We start from the raw sequence: 18,974 nt of genomic DNA, 5'->3' as shown, positions 1-18,974 counted from the left end.
ATGGAGATGAGATTTAATGGCTGCCCCTAACACATCAGCCTAACTCTCTGGCTTGGAATGGTAATATCACTGGTGATACTGCAAATTTGGCCTACAAAATACTCAAACTTGATTTCTTCTGGGTGTTTTAGGTACTGTCAGGCCTTGGTTATGACTTTCTCTGGTTGTTTGGGTTTTTTGTGTGTGTGTGTGTGTGTTTTAATGGCTTCTCAGCTATTACTCACAGATTATCTACATATTTTTCTGGTCTTCAGAGACCTGTCAGTTAATTTCTTTAGTGTTCTGTCTTTCTTCATGTAACTTCTCTGCTTCATGATCCTCTCAAGACGCAGCTTTTGGAACTGGCCTTGTGAAGGCAGCAGTGGAATGAAGCCAAACCAGTTTTTGAATGTTATATATTGATATAATCCAGCGTCCTATTTGAGTAGGTTTTGAAAAAACAAACACTTTCAGGGTAAGTGCTGTAGACTGAAGTCTGCAAGCCACTGGTACAATTCAGAGATGTTGTTTGTAATAAGGCCCCCAGCTTTATCCCAAATTCTCTTGCATGATTCCAGGAAATAGCTGTCAGGAGTTAATGAGAGAGTGTGAGAATGCATGTGCTGAGTTAGTCATTGACATCTTTAAAAATAACATTGTTAGTCTCAGACTCATAACAGTTTCTCCAACGTGATCTCCACACCTAAGTTTTTTTAGGTGTTTGGTTTTTGTTTGGTTTTTTTTTTTCTCTCCCCTGCATTTTTCCTGGAAATTACTTGGTAGGCAATTATCAGAGCCTGTTTTGAAGAGGAGAGTCATTCAGGATTACAGCTTATTATTTTAAAAACAGCTGGAGTGAGAGGAGTAATGATTGTGCCCAGAGAGAAAGCAGCACTTTGAGGGTATGGAAAGGAGCCCTTTGAGCTTTGGAGGCCAGAGTAGAGGTGGGAGCAATGAGAAAAGAGTTTCCAAAGACCACCAGGAGGACCATCAATCTATCTCAGGCCATCAACACCAGCACATTAAACAAAGAACCCCTCTCCACTCTGTGCGCTGAGAGAAAAAAGAGATGAAGGACTCCTGTCACTGCTTCTACCTGCCTGACTGATATATCACTGCTCCAGGAACCCTCACTGGCACCCAGATGCAAACATAATCTCTGTCACCTGGTCTCAGGACAACAGTAGTGCTTGTAATTCAAAAGAAAAAAAATGTCTAAAGCCTGTTTCATCTGTGTTCAGAGGGGCAGAGACATCAGTGTGTGAGTTTGTGGGGAAGCTGCTGTCCCTTAAAAGCAAACCAAGTTTGGAGGAGGATGAATTGTGTAACCCTCCGAGCTGTGGGATTTTGAGCTTTGGCAGTCCAGTCCCACCATGTGAGATGGGGAGAATCCAGCAGATTTAAATGGCAGCTGCTTGAGCAGCAGAGAGGGATGAAGTGCAAAAAATCACAGTCAGGTTTGTATGTAGAGACTAAGGAAAGCAGTTCCCTTGAGAATCTTCTTCCATCAGATATCAGGCATTCACAAAAAGGCCTGTGCCTCTGGAAAATCAGCTGGACATTAAGGAAAAACATCTCTTTCAATTCCTTAAGGAGCAGCCAATGAAGAGGTTTTTCTCATATCTCAACTATAACAATTCAATTCCTTGAATCTGTTTGTAATTGTTTTTGCTGTTAGACATTATCCGTTGACTTTTTCAGTCTCATTAGCTGCCTTGATCTGATGGTCATTTTGTGCCATCCTGCATGAGTCAAGTATATGAGAGTAATTGGACATCACTGAAATGTTTGCATAATTCTCTATTTGCTTTCTGGTGCTTGTAATAAAGCCCATAAAGAAGACAGGCTTATTCTTCCAACTTAGAATATGAGGCCACACACCCCAGAGGCAAGGCATTTAATCTGGGTTATTTGAGAGCCATCTGGCTTTGCCTTCATGCTTGTACATTTGCCATGACATGTATTTTTCACTAAAGGTATCAAACACATTGACTGGGAAATAAACCCTCTCTGGAATAAGGGTGAACAGAAGCCAGGGCTTCCAGTGCCACCAGTGAAAGAAGAAAAGCATCCAGGGCAGGATGGGAGGTGGGAAAGGGAATCTTATTCACAAAGCTTCTTTTCCCATTTACATTTCATGTGTGAGGGGCTTTTCATTTTTGAGGTATTGGTTGTAGGAGGTTTTTTTGGGTTTGGATTGAAGGTATTTGAGATGGTAGTTTATGTTTGGAGTAAAGTGTTTATTATTTTTTATTAGTAAAACAGTTTCAATACTGTGAGTTTGGCAGCTTTGCATTAGAAGGCAGAAAATGGTTAACAATCTTTTGCTACAAGGCTTTTTAAGACTAAATATTTAATTAAGAATTGACATAGATTTTTTTTCCTTTTAACTTAGTAACTGATTCTAAAAAGCTTGTAATGTGGATTTTTTTGTCTAGTTACAATATGTTACTTAAACTTATGAAGAAGAAGGAAGAAGAAGCATGAAGAAGAAACTTAGGATGACACTTTGTTTTTTTTATTTTGCTTCCATCTACAACATACTAAAAATTTTAAAACTTAAATTTTTTACTAAGTGATACGCTACTTTCTATAATTTATTTTACACTGCTGTGGATTTTAGTCTATTTTGAAGTCTAGGAAATTATTTCTACGAATGAGGGTTAAAGTTAGTGATGTCTTGGGGGGTTAGGATACTTTAGAGTAGACAGAGAAATTTTTTCTCTGTGTTTTGGGTTTCTACGATGTGAAACACGGCAAAGGGATCAGAGCTGAATGTTTTTTCTCTCTTACTCTGAATCCCATGTTTGGGATTTTATGCAAAAAAAATTTTGGTCACTAGTCTGAGATTTTGGAGTTTTAGGCAAGACCAGTTTGCCTGGCACCGACCTGTTGGGGCCACATCACCTTCCTGATGCACACATGTGCAAGGCCAAGGGCAAAATTAAGATTTTTGAAGTTTTTTCTGTTGTAGTCAAAGTGTGCTGTGCTCCACAGCAGTCTGTCAAGTGGGGCAGTGTCTTTGGGTATTGCTGTGTTTAAATACTGCCCTGCCACATTTCCGTGTCTCCAGAGGGACTCTTGAACATTTCCTGCCCACTGATGAGTATATAATTCATAAATGTTGCTGATCTCTAAAGTAGAGAGGGACTAATTCACTGATGTGGTTTGCCAGGATATGGGAGGCAGAAGCTCATCTTAGGTGCTAGAGCAGGGCAGAATTTGCACATGAATCCCCACAGCCTGGAAGAGACAAGTATAGGTATCTAATTTACTCTCTTTTCTTTTTGTTTCGCCACAGTTTTCTCAATCAAAGAAAATTTCACCGAATCTGAAGTTTTCTGAATGAAAATCCATCAAACCACCATTTTGCCCATACAAGAGCTAAAAAATTTCTTTTTGGTGAAGAACACCTTGTTAGGAGTAACAGCAATTGCAAATCCTGTGTCATGCTATCAGCTCCTTGATCTTATTTCCTTTTCATTTCACAGGTCTACTCTGTCAAGGTGTTGCAACGCCCCATCCTTTCTGTTCACCACCCAGAAAAATACTCCCTTGGGAACTAAACTGAAATATGAAGTGGACACGAGTGGAATCTTTCATATCAACCAAGAAATCTTCAAAATGTTTCCAAAGGTGCCTCTGCCTTTTTGCAGGATCAGCTTCACTGTACTTGCTGCATTAGGCACTATCCTATAGCCAAGCATTTAGCACTTGTTTGACATTTCTACAGAATTCACTGCTTATATTTGATATGAAAATCTTTTTTTTTTTAATACGATATTTTAGATGATTATTCTGTTTTCTGGTGTCATCTGCAAAATATATACATACACATCCATCCATATGTAGATGTAGATGTAGATGTAGATGTAGATGTAGATGTAGATAGATATAGATATAGATATATAGATATAGATAGATATAGATATAGATATATAGATATATAGATATAGACATAGATATAGTTATATACATACACACACACATATGTATGTAATTTCCTGCAGAATATTGCTGACTTAGGAGCAAAGTGGATAATGAAATAAGAAAGCTAAATAAAAGAGACACTGATTTATCAGAACTCTTTCGAAGCATAAAATTCACATGTAGTAAATCCAACATTTGAGGGTTGGTCTGCTTTTCTTTTTGGCATGATTATTTTATAATTAATATTCACAATGACTATTTTTATACTTATTTCCATTTGCAGATTATCTGTGAACAGGCTTCATAATTTTAAAATGTATTCATCATAATGATTATTCAAAGCCTTTCCAGCAAATAACACTTGACCTCCAGGGGTATTCAAGGTTATAATCAGTGGGCAATTCCCTCTGCACAGAGTGACTGATGAGCAAGAATGGGCTGATGTGGCTGTAGATTTATCACAAGGCACACCCCTTCAATTTACAGTAGCATACTTGGAGGGGGTGGCTGAAATTGATCCCTTTTGAAAAGTCAGACCTATATTCAGGTTAAGTACTTAGAATTTGTGCCATTGAACCTGTCCTTCAGGGTCCAAGCACTTCTAATCCTTTGGCTTTCTGAGCACTGCTGAGAGGAAGGGAAGTGTTGTTATCTGAATGTGCACATGGGGAGCTGGGGCAGAAGCAGGGAAAGGCTGGGATCCAGGAAAGCATTTTGGCATTTGGAGATGTGCTAAGAATGGGTACATCAAAATCCAGGACTATTATCCTCAAAACCCTGCCTGATTAGGCAGATGAGTGCGTCAAAGTCTGAACACCAGAGATCTGCAAGGTTTGTCCTAGATGATCAGGATGCTGCGAAGGCATCGTTGCATGCCAAAATGCCTTTGGGAGTCACTGGGCAGTGACCAAAGCCACCCTCTGCATGGGAGCAGGGCTGTAGCCTGGCACATGTAGGAAATAAAGGGCAGAAAACACAGAAGCAATGCTGTAGGAGCAAGAGCCTTGTGCTAAGCACGGACACCTGCCTTCTGATTTCCCTTCCAGGGCTGCCAAGGGACTGTGTGTTAAGAAATCACTGCATAAAGCACAGACAGCTCCATATTTCCTCCCTGTCAGACAGCTGCTGCTTTTCTCAGACAGGTGTAATTGCATGCCCTTTTTGCCTCATGGCTTATGGATGCCGTGGAAAGATCCTGGGAATAATCACCCAGAAATGTCAAGCCACTCTTGCATCCCTCTCTAGTTTGCAGTGTGAGATTATTGATAAAATATGTATGTACCAAAAACGAGCACTCTCATGCTTATATAAGCACATTCCTACATATTCATAAGGTGTAGCATGGCTCAGTTCTTCGTCACAGCCCTCTCACCCTAACAGCCCAGTTTGTTCTCAGGATGTGATTTTCACTCCCTGGCTTCAGCAGCAGCTGCATCCCTATGTGTGAAGGCAGGATTTTTCCCAAAGATTACAGGAGGATGCATCATCCATGAGTCCATAAAGGTGCCTGACCAAAGGCAGTGCTGGTAGTGCAAATGCTAATTAATAATCATTAATACTATCAGTACAATTACTGGTAAGCAGTAAAATTTGGGCTGCTTTCTGCGATATGCTGTCTGACAGACTTCTTGGGCTTTACTGGCTGTCCTGGAGCTCTGTGTGCAGGTTTCCCAAAAGCAGGACACCAGAGCCTGAGGAGCCAGCAGTTTGCAGGCAGCTCAGAAAACAGTGCCTGAGCTGCACTAATTCATGGTTTGTGCCCTCACATGGAAATCAAAGTGGAAAGCAAATGTCTAAAATTACTCCTTATGTTATTGAAAAGAACAGGTTATTGGGGTTTTTTTTTTCCATTTGGGTTTGTTGCCTGTGCCATCTCTAATTGCACAGCAAAATATCCCATCACTTTGAGTAGAGGGAATATTGCACCCCAGAACAAGTGTCAACATCCCGTGGTTAATGCATCAAGGCGCAGCTGCAGAGGAAAAACAAGAGGAAGAAGTGGAAAAGGGACTTGTTTTGTCCATGTTTTGGGGTCTTTAACTGTTTCCTTGCCGTGCTGTTGCAGGACATGCCGTACCACCGCTCCCAGTTCAAGAGGTGTGCAGTGGTTGGGAATGGAGGAATTCTGAAGAACAGCAGATGTGGCCGGGAGATTGACAGTGCAGACTTCGTGTTTCGGTAACCACCACGGCTCCATTTTCCTCTTTTTTTTGCCTTTTCCAATGACAAATGGAACACTGCGAAGCTATTCTCTCTTGCGTGGAAACATGACATTTGCTAAATTGGCTGTGTCAAGCCTGCTTCTTGCAAAGAAAGCTGTGTTTCAAAAAAAAAACCCAAACCCAAAACAATAACAAAAAAGCAAACAAACAAAAAAAAAACCCAAAACATCTTACTTTATAATATTTTTTTTTAATTAAGCTTTGAGGAATTATTTCTCCCAAACTCCATGGGGTTAATCTGACTTACTGGAAAAGTCTGATGCTCTGTTTCAGGATATGCCCTGCCATTGAGGTTGTGGATTTATCCTTCTATGGGTATTATCCTATAAGCAGTGTCCTATGAACCTGGGCATAGTTTTCTGGGGCAGATCTGAGCCAGAGGTACAGCCTCTATTGAGTGACAAGCAGCTTGGTCAGATGTTAATAGCTCACAGCTGATGTGCCTCAGAGGTGTGTTTCTGGACTGGTGCAGAGCTCAGGTGCTCAATAACAGGATTTACTGTAATCAAAAATCTATCCAGGGCCTCCAGAGCCACCAGAATAACTTTAAAGGTTAAGTGTCTTCACTGCTCCTCACTATATGTGGAATTATCCAGGTTTTGCATAAACTGGGATGTCCCATGATGAGTGTCCCTGGATAAGAGAGTCTAGTGGCAGTTTTATAATCCCTAATATATATGAGAAAGATTTTTTTTTTTTGTTATTCATATGCATGACTAATCCCTCTCTAAATCCTGTTAAGCTCTTTGCCTGGGTCATGGCATATGACCGCTAGCTCACAGATTCATGACTTGTTCTCTAGAAAAGAAAAATCTCTTTATTTCAGTTGGCCTATTTTCAGATCTTGGGTATGTTGTTGTCAGTTTAGAATAACCATGCATAAAACAATTAATTCCTCTGACTTCACACCAGTAAAAATTAGATCAGATTTTGGTTCAGTGCAGCCTTAATTCAATTTGACATCATATGAGAAAATTTTACATTCAGGATTCATTCTTTTCATACCCCTGTGTCTGCCTCCTATTCCAACTTTTCAGAAAACTATTATCTTAGTTTTCAATGAAAAAACAGTCTGTGAGAAAGTCCAGGCTTGACATAACTTCTTTCTTAAAAGCCTAGTCTATCCCATATGCCTTAAATAATTACTGTATATTCTCTGGTGCTGTGTTGGATCACAACCATAAGTATGGATGAAAGGAGCAGCCCGTGTGAGACATGGAGATGGCAAGCTTTTAAGCAGAAGCTGAAATGTGTCTGGCAAATCTCATTTATCTTTGAGGTCTTTTAGTAGAGGTCCTTGAATGGTACCAAAACTGGTGAAAAAAAGAGGAGACTGTTACAGAACTTAAAAACTGGGTTGTGTTTGGTAACTGTGACAATCAAAGGGATGTTTAGTTAGAACTGGAATATGAATAAATATATCAGTGCCAAAGAAACCCCTGGTTCACCATCTCCAAATTGTGGATTATGCAAAAAAGATGTGCCACTGTTTTAAAACTTAAGGTCTGCTGACATCAGTTTTAAAGTAAAGCTTGTGTTCAAGGTCAGGTCTGGACACATCTGCTTTCCAGTCACCACTCCACCAAACTATCAGGAATCATCATCTTGGCCACCAGTGAAATTATATAAAACATTTCACAAGTGTTTATGGAGCCCTGATTACATTAAATGATACCTTCAGAACACTTGGGGGAATCTTTTCTTGCAGCCAGCAGCATGGAGCCAGGATTGTTCTGTGAAGTAAATTCCGAAAGTAATTAGTTATAAAATACACACCAGGGTTGCATTTACCAGTAGTTATTGTCTGTCTCCATCTACTGGCCAGAGGGGACCTCTGTGAATTTAGAGATGGGTCTTCTCTCTTGGTGAGGATGAGTTTTTGGAGTCTTGTGACAAAAGTACAGTTTGTGCAGATAGGACCATTTTTATAAGGCATTTTCACCTTCAAAAAATTCAGTCACTCTCAATCCTGGTGTGAATTTCCTGTTCAGAAACACTGAAGCTGATTATTTGAAAACCCTCCTCAAATATCATCTAGTAGGCACAGTGCCCAGTGCTAGGTGGTACAGGGGGTGCCCAAACACCTGAGCTGCATGACCCAGCAGAAAAAAGTCCTAGAAATGGCATTGTCTATGAAAAGGATAGCCAAAATAAATTCTCTGGCCAGATAAAAATGGACTATCTGTAAGGTGGATGTGAACCTTTTAAATGTTAAAAAGACTTTGAAGGCATTTTGTGCATTCTTCTGCTCCCCAAGCTGTCCTCTCTCTTTGACTGAGAAATTATCCTGTCAGCTGAACTGTGGTATTGTGAAAATAGTGAGCATCTTTTACCCTAAATACCATCACAGTTTTTGCTCAGCCCTGTTCTTCAGAAATAAGGACAACTTTGAGAATTAGGCACAGCAGTATTTTAAGATGTGGGGGGCCTTAAGAGTGATAGTTTTAATTGAGGCTTGCAGGTCACTTCAAAAAGCTTTCAAAGTGTCACTCAGTGCCTAACTCTAGCTTAAACTAAGTGTAAAACCAGTTGCAAGGCCACACATTTTATCCCTGAAAACACATGCTGAAGGTTTTTTTCAGCTGGATTTCCTTTGGAAGGAAAGAAAGTATGATAACTTGGAGTGTGCATTTCAGTAACTTCAGCATCTCTTGAGAGATGCTCTAAATTTTGTGAGATGATGTATCTAGGACAAGGCCAAGGTGAATGGAGGCTGGGCAAAGTCAAGGCTTGCAAACCTCACAAGTTTGCTTCCAAAAACTTTAATGTCCTGTGGTGAACTTGTAGAGTCAGAATTGCTGCTATTACACCATGTTGTGAGATGCTTATAAATGGAAAAGGAAGTGAAGCAGATAGCTGGGGATTAATTAGGTCTGGATTGATTTCTCTCTTGTGGAACATTTCCCCTAAATTCTCCTGGGTATAAACCAAAGCATCTTAAAGGCAGTGTTTTAGATATAGTTTATTAATTATTGAATACATCTCAGCTACTGCTCAGCAAGCCTTTGATTTTATAGGCTGATTGGCCTTGGAGCTTCAATCCATTTTGCATCCAAAACTGCCAGAGGAAATAGGTAAATTGCTGTTAAGGAGGCAAAATGAGCCTTGGGTGCACCTGCAAAAAGGAGTCATGTCTCACAGGTGAGGGAACAAGAGAGGTCTTCACACAGCCCTCAAGAACTTGTTAGATTATTGCACAGTTTGAGCATCAACATGTTTTGATACAATTTTAAATTCTCACTCAATTTCTAGATTTGTTGCTTGGCAGAAATGCTTAAATAAATTTTGTTTACTAGTCCTGAAAAGGTGAAATAAATTTTTAAACTTTTTAACTAATTTCTCTTTTTTATAGATGCAATTTGCCTCCTATATCTGAGAAATACTTCATGGACGTTGGGGTGAAGACAGATGTCGTGACTGTCAATCCCAGTATAATCACTGAGAGGTTATTTCTGGTTTTTTTGTATTTTAATTTTTCTTGATTTCCCAAATGTACCTTAAATGTAATTCTGTTACACAGAACTTTTTACCAAATCCTACTTTATACCATCACTATGAATCATACATTTCATTCTGGATTGAATAAGTAACAAGTTGTAGAAATGTGTTAAACACTTAAACCTGCACTTTGATGATGGAAAATGGAAAGGCAATGAGCTAAAATTAAATTAAAAGAACAGAGCCATCCTTCCCCTGCTCTCCTTGCAAGTCCCAGTCAAACACCTTAGAAACATTCAGGGTGAAAGAAACTGGATCCTACCTGAAATGCTGAAGTCAGAGAACCAGAGTCATCAACTTTGGAAAATTAAGATCATCAAGTAAATAAAGTAACACACATTGTTGCATGTTTTAAAGAAATGTCAGTGAAACTTTATTGTAGACAGAACTGACTTGGTGATTTTAATTTTAAATTTGTTAATGCCCTAATGCTACCTTGTGACATTTTTGGGACCATAAGGCTCATTACTGCTTTCCTCTCTCAATGGGGGAATGTGTTTCTTTTCTCAAGCAACATAAAATAGTTTGTTTGACTTTGGATTTCTTTTAAAAATTTTACAGTTAGATGTTTTAAGCACTTGCTAGCTTTGGTGTTGGCCACTTTTTTATACAGCCCTGCACTGCATGGTGCACTGAAGAAGGTCCTTGATCAGAGAGTCGGCTGAGTAATGACAATCACACCAATGTGGCTACATGTCGTTCTCCTTTATTTGGCAACTTTGGCATATTTATTCCTCTCTATACATTGTCTCACACCACTAGTGCTTGATGCTCATTGGTTAAGCAACTGTAGTTACACGTACATGTTAATTACTGATTATAGTAATTACTGCTTATAGTTGTCACACTATAAGCATCTTTAGCTAAGGTGTGCCAAATTAGCAGTTTCCCACAGCGTGCTTGGCATCTAGTCACATCTTGGCACAATGCTCACTCTTCCTTGTTGTATCCATTCGAGGTCGGGACATGGTCTATCTTGTTCCGAGGACAGTACATGGTCTTTCTTGTCCTGAAGACAGTACACGGTCTTCAAAATAACTCTGTAACCTGCAGGCCAGGGTTGTCCAACTCACGTAGGAGCGCAGCATGGTCTTGTTCTGCTAAAAATCCTTCTACAGTGCACCACGTAGCTTGGAAAAATTATGTACTTCTAATAATACCATGAGAAGCGAGACATGATCAGAAATGGCCACAAGGTTATTATGAAGTTATTATGAACTTTTAAATTTTTTTTTAATTTAAAAAATTAAATATTTTTTAATTTTTAAAAACAAATTGTAAAAAAAGTTATATTTTTAATAGCTTTTTAGAAGTATGTAATTTCTACCCTACTTTTCATGCTGATTCTGTAGCTACAAATCTAAGTACATTCCCATTGATAATGGGAAGCTATCAACAGGAGGAATCATCTCAATTATCCCTGTGTCGGAAATATTTTAGTAAAAGCCCATTGGGTGTGTTTCCTGCTGGTAATGTGCCGACCATCACTCATACCCTCTCCCCTCCAGATTCCACAAGCTGGAGAAGTGGAGGAAGCCCTTCTACGACGTGCTCCAGGTGTATGAGAACGCCTCCGTGCTGCTGCCGGCCTTCTACAACACGCGCAACACGGACGTGTCCATCCGCGTCAAGTACGTGCTGGACGACTTCGAGTCCCAGCAGGCAGTCTATTACTTCCACCCCCAGTATCTCATCAACGTCTCGCGCTACTGGCTCGGCCAGGGCGTGCGGGCCAAGCGGGTCAGCACCGGGCTGATCCTGGTGACTGCGGCCCTGGAGCTCTGCGAGGAGGTGCACCTCTTCGGCTTCTGGGCCTTCCCCATGAACCCCTCAGGGATTTTTATAACTCACCACTACTACGACAACGTGAAGCCTCGCCCCGGCTTCCACGCGATGCCCTCGGAGATATTCAACTTCCTCCACATGCACAGCAAGGGGATCCTGCGGGTTCACACGGGGACCTGCAGCTGACAGGGACACTGCTAGAGTATGGCGGGAGCTCGATGGCCTGTGTATGGTGTAGGAGGTTTTGTTACACCCCGAGATTATGCAATAATTGTTTGATATAAATTTCCTCAAGGTGTTGCATCCCATAAGATCTAGGACACCAGCATCTTTCCTGCTAGCAGAGTTGGGTCCGTAACAGTGTAGGAGAAGCAAAACTCCTGTGCCCCAGGGTACATGCTGTCCTGGAAAGCAAGTCAGATAAAGAAGCACATTTACAATACATTTAGGGATAAATAGAGCACATTAATATAGTTATCATTTCACTATGGAGAAAAGCACCAAACTTTTGAGGAAAAACAGAGGTGGAGAATTTTAGCATAGATTATATGACTTTACATAGGTTTCTGAATCGAGTACCTTGGGGTATTGCCAGATGTTATTGAACACTCTCTTCTCTGGCCTTTAGATTTTTGAAAATACTCTTTAGCATTATAGCTTAATGGGGATATATAACTTAAAATCTTTGTTCTGTAATGTCACAAAGTGTTGATCAAAAATAGCAGATAGATGTGTTAGAAACAAACAAAATCACTTTATGAATTTTTTCAACCAGGATAGAACAGAATGTTGAACTCCCATTCACAGCAACAGGTAACTGTGTGAATCATGTTGTGATATTGTTTTAGAGATTGTTTCTTCTTCCTTCTTGCGCCTTGCATTTCTGTTCTCCTCTGCTGACTGTGCTTCCTTTCTCCTTGTCTGTGATGCTTTCCTTCTGGCTAACACAAGGCAATGTGTGCACTTCCTCCCACAGCCACCATCTCAGCATCACATTGGAGTCCTTGCTGAAGAAACAAGCTCCTTCACAAGGTTTTCTTGAGATGAAGAGCAAGGGGATTACATAGTTATATTTTACCAGTTGATTTTTTTGTTCAGCATAAGATAGAAAAAAAATCATTTTCTCATTGATTTTTATTAAAGACTTTGTGAAAGTATCTGAATGTTGATTCACTGTTGTACAGGTTGAGTTAACACTTTCAGGTATCTGTAATATGTTAATGTCAGGAAATGAAGTTAAAATTCAGAGAAGTTATTTTGTGGCTTAGATTATGATACTTATTTTAAAATTATGCATCTTGAAATGTCAAATGTCTTAATGTGGCATTTTTGTATATTGAGAATGTTATTAGGATAGTAAAAGGGCTGGTGGTGTATTCTTTAGATGTCATCAGTGTAGCTCTGTCAGGTGTGCCAAGCCTAATTTTTCACCTGCTACAGTTGACAAAATCCTGGAGAAGAAAAATGCCAGAAGTTGCTGGAGTTAATTTTGTTGTAGTAGGCTGCTGGTAATTGCCCTTTCATACTGGTATGACTGCATACACAGGAGGTGAGGTTTGCTGGTCCAGCTGTGCTGGCATAGTTAAATGAACAGAGTTTCCCTGCCTAAGTTCTTAGTCTGAAGCACTATGGCTGTTGCCTTGTCTTGTCTTATGTAGATTACAAGATCTTTGATCAAGGATTTGAAGTTTAAAGTTCTGTACGAGGGATATTTTATTTTTGCAGGGGGCTGGCAGGGAGAGGGTTTAAATCCAAATATGGACTTGGATTTTGACTCAGTAATGCATGAATGCACAAAGCTTCTTTTAAAAACCTCTGTGCTATGCTGAGAGCTGTGTAAGTTGCTCACACTACGGATAAAATGATCACAAAGAAAGTGAAAGCACGTTGGTCACCACTTCAAAAGTCCCTGCTGGCCAGCAGTGACCTGGGTGGTATGTGAGAGTGCATTTTATTTACACTACACTCCTGAGGTTTGATTGCCTTAGAAGCAAACCATATCCTTGATGAAGGTGTCAGAACTCACCTGGGAAACACCAGCCAGGGGCAGGTGAAGGACCAGTGCTTAAGCTTAATATATTATTTGTGGTGATGTGTTTTAGGTCTTAGAGTTACACTCCATGTTATTGAGCACCCCCTCGTATTGTCTACCTGTGAAATAGGCAGCACTCCCGTCAGCCTGCAGGTGAAATGGTTTCCTTGACTCAATATGCAAAAGAGATCTTTGTCTTTGCTGTGTTCTGTAAATTTGTGTGCAAAGGGCTTTGACAATGAAGTGCTGTGATGAAAGTGCTATTTAGAGAGCAATGTGACACTGCAGGTTGGCCGTCTCGCTGTGCATTAAGTTTTATGATAACAGTAATGACACTGATGCTGGTACTTAGAGCCCTTACTCTTTATTCTGCCTGAGTTTGGGACTAGTAGTGGCTTCAGGTTTGCTTTGCTGCTGCTGCTCTGCTAAGGTTACCTTCTTTAGTAAGAGATTTTTCTTTACTGTGGTGATGGAAGTGAACAAAATCAACTGAAAGGAGTCTGATACGTTGTAAAAGGCACTTCAAAAAAGATGGGAAAGCACTTGAGAAGCATCCATATGTTGATAGAAATAGTGCAAATCCCTCTTTTTAGTTGCAAGAAATCCTTTTGGACAGACAAAAGGATAAGCAAAACTGCATTTACAGTTAACCTGTAAATACAGGTTCACAGACATTTCCTTTCCATTGTTTGCTTCATATAAATGAGCAATGTAAATTCACTGTAATAAGTGCAGTGTTACTGTGTTTAGATTTTGATTGCTTATAAATCTATAGCTACTATATTTTTTTAATGATTTTAAGAAGTGTGTGCAGGTTACTTGCACATATGCACCAAAGGCCCAATCTTGCCACATTTATCTGAAAAGAGCCCCCATTCAGGTGGGTGGGTATTTTATTTGTGTAGGGACTGCAGAAACAGGCCCAGATATTTCTGTGAAGGTGTACGTAGCTGTACAGTTAAGGAGTGATTCTCAAGCCAGAAAGATAATTAATGAAATATATATAAAATAGTCCTTGAGATGAAATACATGTTGCAACATGTTCACTTTCCGATTAATTTTTCAGGTGTTGCTCAAAAAGTGATTGCAAAACTATGGCATTTGTCAGAAATGCCATATGTAGAAGGGCTTTTGCAGAAAGAAGGACCCTCCTTGGTTTCTGCCATCATTCTTTTGTGTGCTGAGCATAACAAAATATTTTTTTGACATCAATCATTTGTCTGAGTTTGGGGCTGGTTTTTTTTTCCCTTCTCCCATGAGGTCTAAGCTCCAAATGTCGAATCTTAACCTCTGAACAACAGGATAGATGAGTGATAAGAAGTGACTGTGAGGTGTGTTTTCTGCAAGTAAAGGATGTGTGTAGCACGTTGTGCTTTCCCAGAAGAAAGTCTTCAGGCCCCAGAGAAATCTCCCCCACCAATAATTCTAATCTGTCCATGAAGAAAGGCTGTCAGCTGTCTGGGACCACATCCTGAGCCTGAGCTGTAATCTCAGCTCTGCTGCTGAGGATATGAAACCTGAGACAGGCAGAGAGAAAATGTTATGGTTTAATCCCCAATCCCTCACATTATTTAGGAGAATCCCTTAAGAAGTTCCTGATACTGCACACACTGGCAATGCAAGTTGAGTTGGAAATGATAACTAGGATTGCTTTGACTTTATTGTCGGGTCAACAGAGGAGGCTTATGAATCTGCCAGTGCTGTCATCAAAGGGAAGGAAGTATTTAGCTGGAATAGTTTAGCTGATTGCTTTTGATTCATGAAATCCAACTTTGCTGTTGGACAGAATGGCTTCAATGGCGATAGGGCCATTATAATATTTTAGCATATTTCCCGTGATTGCAGCAGAGTTGTCAAAGCCAGCTCATGAATTGCAAAAGGGAGAACCATGCCATGACAGCAGCAGCTCCTTCTGCTGCTCTCTCAAGGAGGAGAGGCACCGTGCTGAGCAGGTCTGTGGTCTCCTTGAGAAACAATGTGAAGGGAATACAGGAGGCTGCAAGCACAACTCTGCTCCAGAGCCTTTAGTGCCCTGGAATAACACGGCAGAGACAAGAGGTGAAGTTTCACAGCTTGCAGCAATCAGGGGTGGCTCCTCCAGCCCGTGAAAAACCCAACCCTCTTGCAGGCTTGGCTGACGATGAATCAAAGGTGACTCGGGATGGCCAGATGTAGTGGATGGAAAGAAATCAGCTCCAAGAATAGTCCCATCTGTGGGTGTTTGGTGAATCAGTGGAAGGGCTGCTCAGGCCTTGGAGGCAGGAGCGCTGGTGGTGACACAGCTGCGTGGGTGCTCAGCCCTCCCTGACAGCGAGGAGCAATCTCTGCTGTGTCTGGGGGGGAAACTGAGGTGAGGAGGCAGGGAATCTGTCCTTTCTGATCTTCTGAGGCCAGGTGGCTTGTCCACTAGTCTGCTTCGAGTGCTCTGAAATGGGCCTTTTTCCCCACCTCACTCGCATTTGAGTGTGAAGAGAGCCTTGGAGTTTTACAGGTACAAGGAAAAAGGAAACAGCAACATTTGGCAATCCCTAAAGGGCCAAGCTCCCTGGGAAATTCTGGAGTGAGCTGAGGTTCCAGGAATAAAGAAGTCAGTATTTATGCTTAGGGCCTTTACAAAATCCAGTGAAATGTGTGGAAATTTTGCATGCTCCAGAAATGGGTCTTGATCATGGGTAAGATGAGCAGCCTCTTTTCCCCCCCTCACTTGATTTCAGATACACTTTTTAATATGCTTTAGATACAGTGCAGCAGCAATACCATGTTTTTAACGGTGTGAGTAAAGAACAAGCTTCTCTGGAAGCAGAAGTGTTGTGACTGTCACTCTCCCTTCCAGACTTCATCAATTCATCTTTTCAAACTCATCTATGCAAAGCATTTCATTGTGGTGGTGTAAATCATACGAGCCCCCTGTACCTGGCAGTATGTATGTGAACCACAGGCCTCAGGAAAAGAGGGTTTTCTCTGCTTGCTTTAAAATATCAGTATGGAATTTGTCAGTGATATGAATGTGTTGAAGGCAGGATGCAGCCCACTACCTTTGAAGCCGCCACAACATTCACATTTGGATTCAGCAGAAATTGAATTCAGGCCTTACATCAGCGCTTGTAAGCCAAGCCAATGACCTGCATCTCCCAAAAAACCCTCCCAGATTATTACAATTTTGTGTCTTGTTATCATCCTGTCTAATGTGTGGGTGACCCTGCTTGGCATCCTGTGTTTTCTGCATGGTATTAAAAATAAAAAGGAAAAAAAAAAACAAAACTGATTCTAATCAAAACTGAAATTGTACTTAAGTGCTTTTAAAAATAAACTTAAGGGAAATCCAAATGTACGAGAGGCATTAGGTTGAGGGAGCCTGGGTCCCAGGCTGTCAGCACCTCCAGTGCTCCCCAAAGCCCTGAGCATCCAAGAAACATCAGAAATGAGGGACTGGGCCACAGTGGGAAGCTTGAAGTAAGACAAATCTGCCTCAGTGCTTCAAGGATTGAAAGATGTAAATATGTTACCAATGTGTCTGACTTTCTATTTAGAAGCCATAGATGTTCTCAATGTTTGATCTTTGGGTAAGCTGATGTACATTTTTGACTGTACCAATCACTGTAAAATGTGTTAGCATGTAAAACAGTGACAAATTAAGCCAGAAAAATCAGATACTGCATTGGCTTTATCTTGAGATGTTTGTTGTACCTGAAACTGTCTGATGGACCAAGACACTGACATATCTCCAGTGCTCCCTACAGCTTGTGAAGACTCTGGTTATTCCTTCTTATCAGTGTGGAACAGGAACAATTAATCCCTATTTGTTGGCATTGTGTTGGCCAAGTGATTCACACTTAGGTGTGCATTCAAGCCTGTCCCCTTAGAGATCAGGGAAAGGAGAAAAATCCCTTCTCTGTCTTGGACAGGACAAAAATCTGGAGACTTTTGATTCATTTCTGGGCCCTGCTTACTGTCAACCTTGAGGTTCCTGATCAAACCTCTGAATTGACCCCATGTAAATTGTACTGAGCAACTGCTGCCTGTTGAGTATATCCCTGGTTTTCACCTGGTGGGAAACAAATGCTTCTTTTGGGAATACTGGAGTAAAACCTTGTGTCTTCATTGTAGGGGAGCTTGGGCTATGACATAACTAAAGCTGTTTCATGTTTGTTGTTTCTGTAAGGCAGTGGCAGTGAGGGTGGAGAAATCCATGCAGAGTCATGTTGGTTTTATGATGATGTTAATCTCTTGTGTCCTTTGGCTGACCTTTATTTTGTCGACCTTACACCTTGTAATTTTGGCTTATTATTGTTTCTGTAGCTGTACTATGGTTGTGATAGAAAGCCTATCAATTGCTGTAAGCCATAACTAGAACAGTAATCAGGGGTTTTTGGGTTTGGTTTTTGTTTTTTTTTTTTTGTCTGTGTCACTGTGTTTGAAAGATGATTTAATTGAATTGAATAAACAAATCACTTTAACAGTTTTCTGGAAAGGCAATCTTTGGGCCACTTATTGTGCCTTCACATTGATTTTGTATTTTCTGCTGTTCTGTGTCCCTGAACAGGGGGAGTTGGAAGCTCAGCTGGTAGAAATTGGTTCACAAAACTAGAGAATGTCACTGTGGAATTATATTATGATATAGCATCATTTATAGATATATATATAAAAGTATATTTAGAGTTATACAACCATACAAACTGAGAATTTGGTATTTTGATCACTGAACATTCAGTATATGTTCTGGACTGTTGTCTACAAAATACCTAGACATAGTAAGGTAATTTGTTACTGCAAGTAGCAAACTGTGCACAGACAGCCTTTGAAAAGCCTCTGCAATCCCTGGGATTTGCCTGCTTACACCTTTCTAACAGCTCTGTCCTTTACTGTCTTCATCCTTCGTATAAAATCATCTTCTTTGGATCTGGTCTGTCTTATTCAGCCTCAGTCTTTCAAGCTTACACTTCCATCAATATTCTCAGAGAATTAAAACATAGATGTAAAAATATTTGTGGTAATGCATGATAGCTGATGAAACAACCATCTATTTTTTGAAACTGGGTATTTTCCCAATTGCCATTCTATTGTTCCTAGATTATAAACTGAAATGGGAGTATGTAACAGAAATAATACAATCTGGGTATTAGTGCTGGTATAAGGAAAATGTAAATGACTTTGAAGATGCAGGGCTGTGGTGAATGCTGGAGGAATCAGCCCTCATTCTTGCTGACATTAAAACTGATGGATGTACTTCCTTCCCCCAGATGCTTGTGATTATTGTTAGTGATTATTCAATCAAGGAGAGGAAGCATGTGGAGAGGGAAAAATGAATAGACAAATTGACACTGGATGATATAATTTCTGTCTATCACACTGCAAATTGCTCGGCTAAGCAAGCAATCAAAGAATGGTTAATTTCCTAAAGCCTGCAGCATCCGTCATTTTCCTCAGTGGCATTTGCAGCCTTGGCTCCCAGAAAGTCTCCATAAAAAGCCATAGTGAATTACAGAGATGTTTCACCACAGTCTGACAGTGCCCAGAAGTGGGCACTT

General features: G+C 40.5%; 1 protein-coding gene across 2 annotated transcripts in view; it reads left to right on the top strand.

The window, feature by feature from the left end:
- Positions 1–12,466, top strand: part of ST8SIA5 (ST8 alpha-N-acetyl-neuraminide alpha-2,8-sialyltransferase 5) — a 41,906-nt gene extending 29,440 nt beyond the window's left edge. For both annotated transcript variants that reach the window (XM_005424181.2, XM_005424182.2), the window contains 4 exons: positions 3,471–3,615; positions 5,975–6,087; positions 9,484–9,576; positions 11,138–12,466. In XM_005424181.2, the coding sequence (XP_005424238.1) occupies positions 3,471–3,615; positions 5,975–6,087; positions 9,484–9,576; positions 11,138–11,600 (814 nt within the window). In that variant the 3' untranslated portion in view covers positions 11,601–12,466. The remainder of the gene's footprint in view (positions 1–3,470; positions 3,616–5,974; positions 6,088–9,483; positions 9,577–11,137) is intronic.
- The last annotated feature ends 6,508 nt before the right edge of the window (positions 12,467–18,974 follow it).

The sequence above is a fragment of the Geospiza fortis genome, unplaced genomic scaffold (genome assembly GCF_000277835.1).
Source record: "Geospiza fortis unplaced genomic scaffold, GeoFor_1.0 scaffold488, whole genome shotgun sequence".
NCBI classification, from domain to species: domain Eukaryota; kingdom Metazoa; phylum Chordata; class Aves; order Passeriformes; family Thraupidae; genus Geospiza; species Geospiza fortis.
This window is presented reverse-complemented; position numbering and strand designations above follow the sequence as displayed.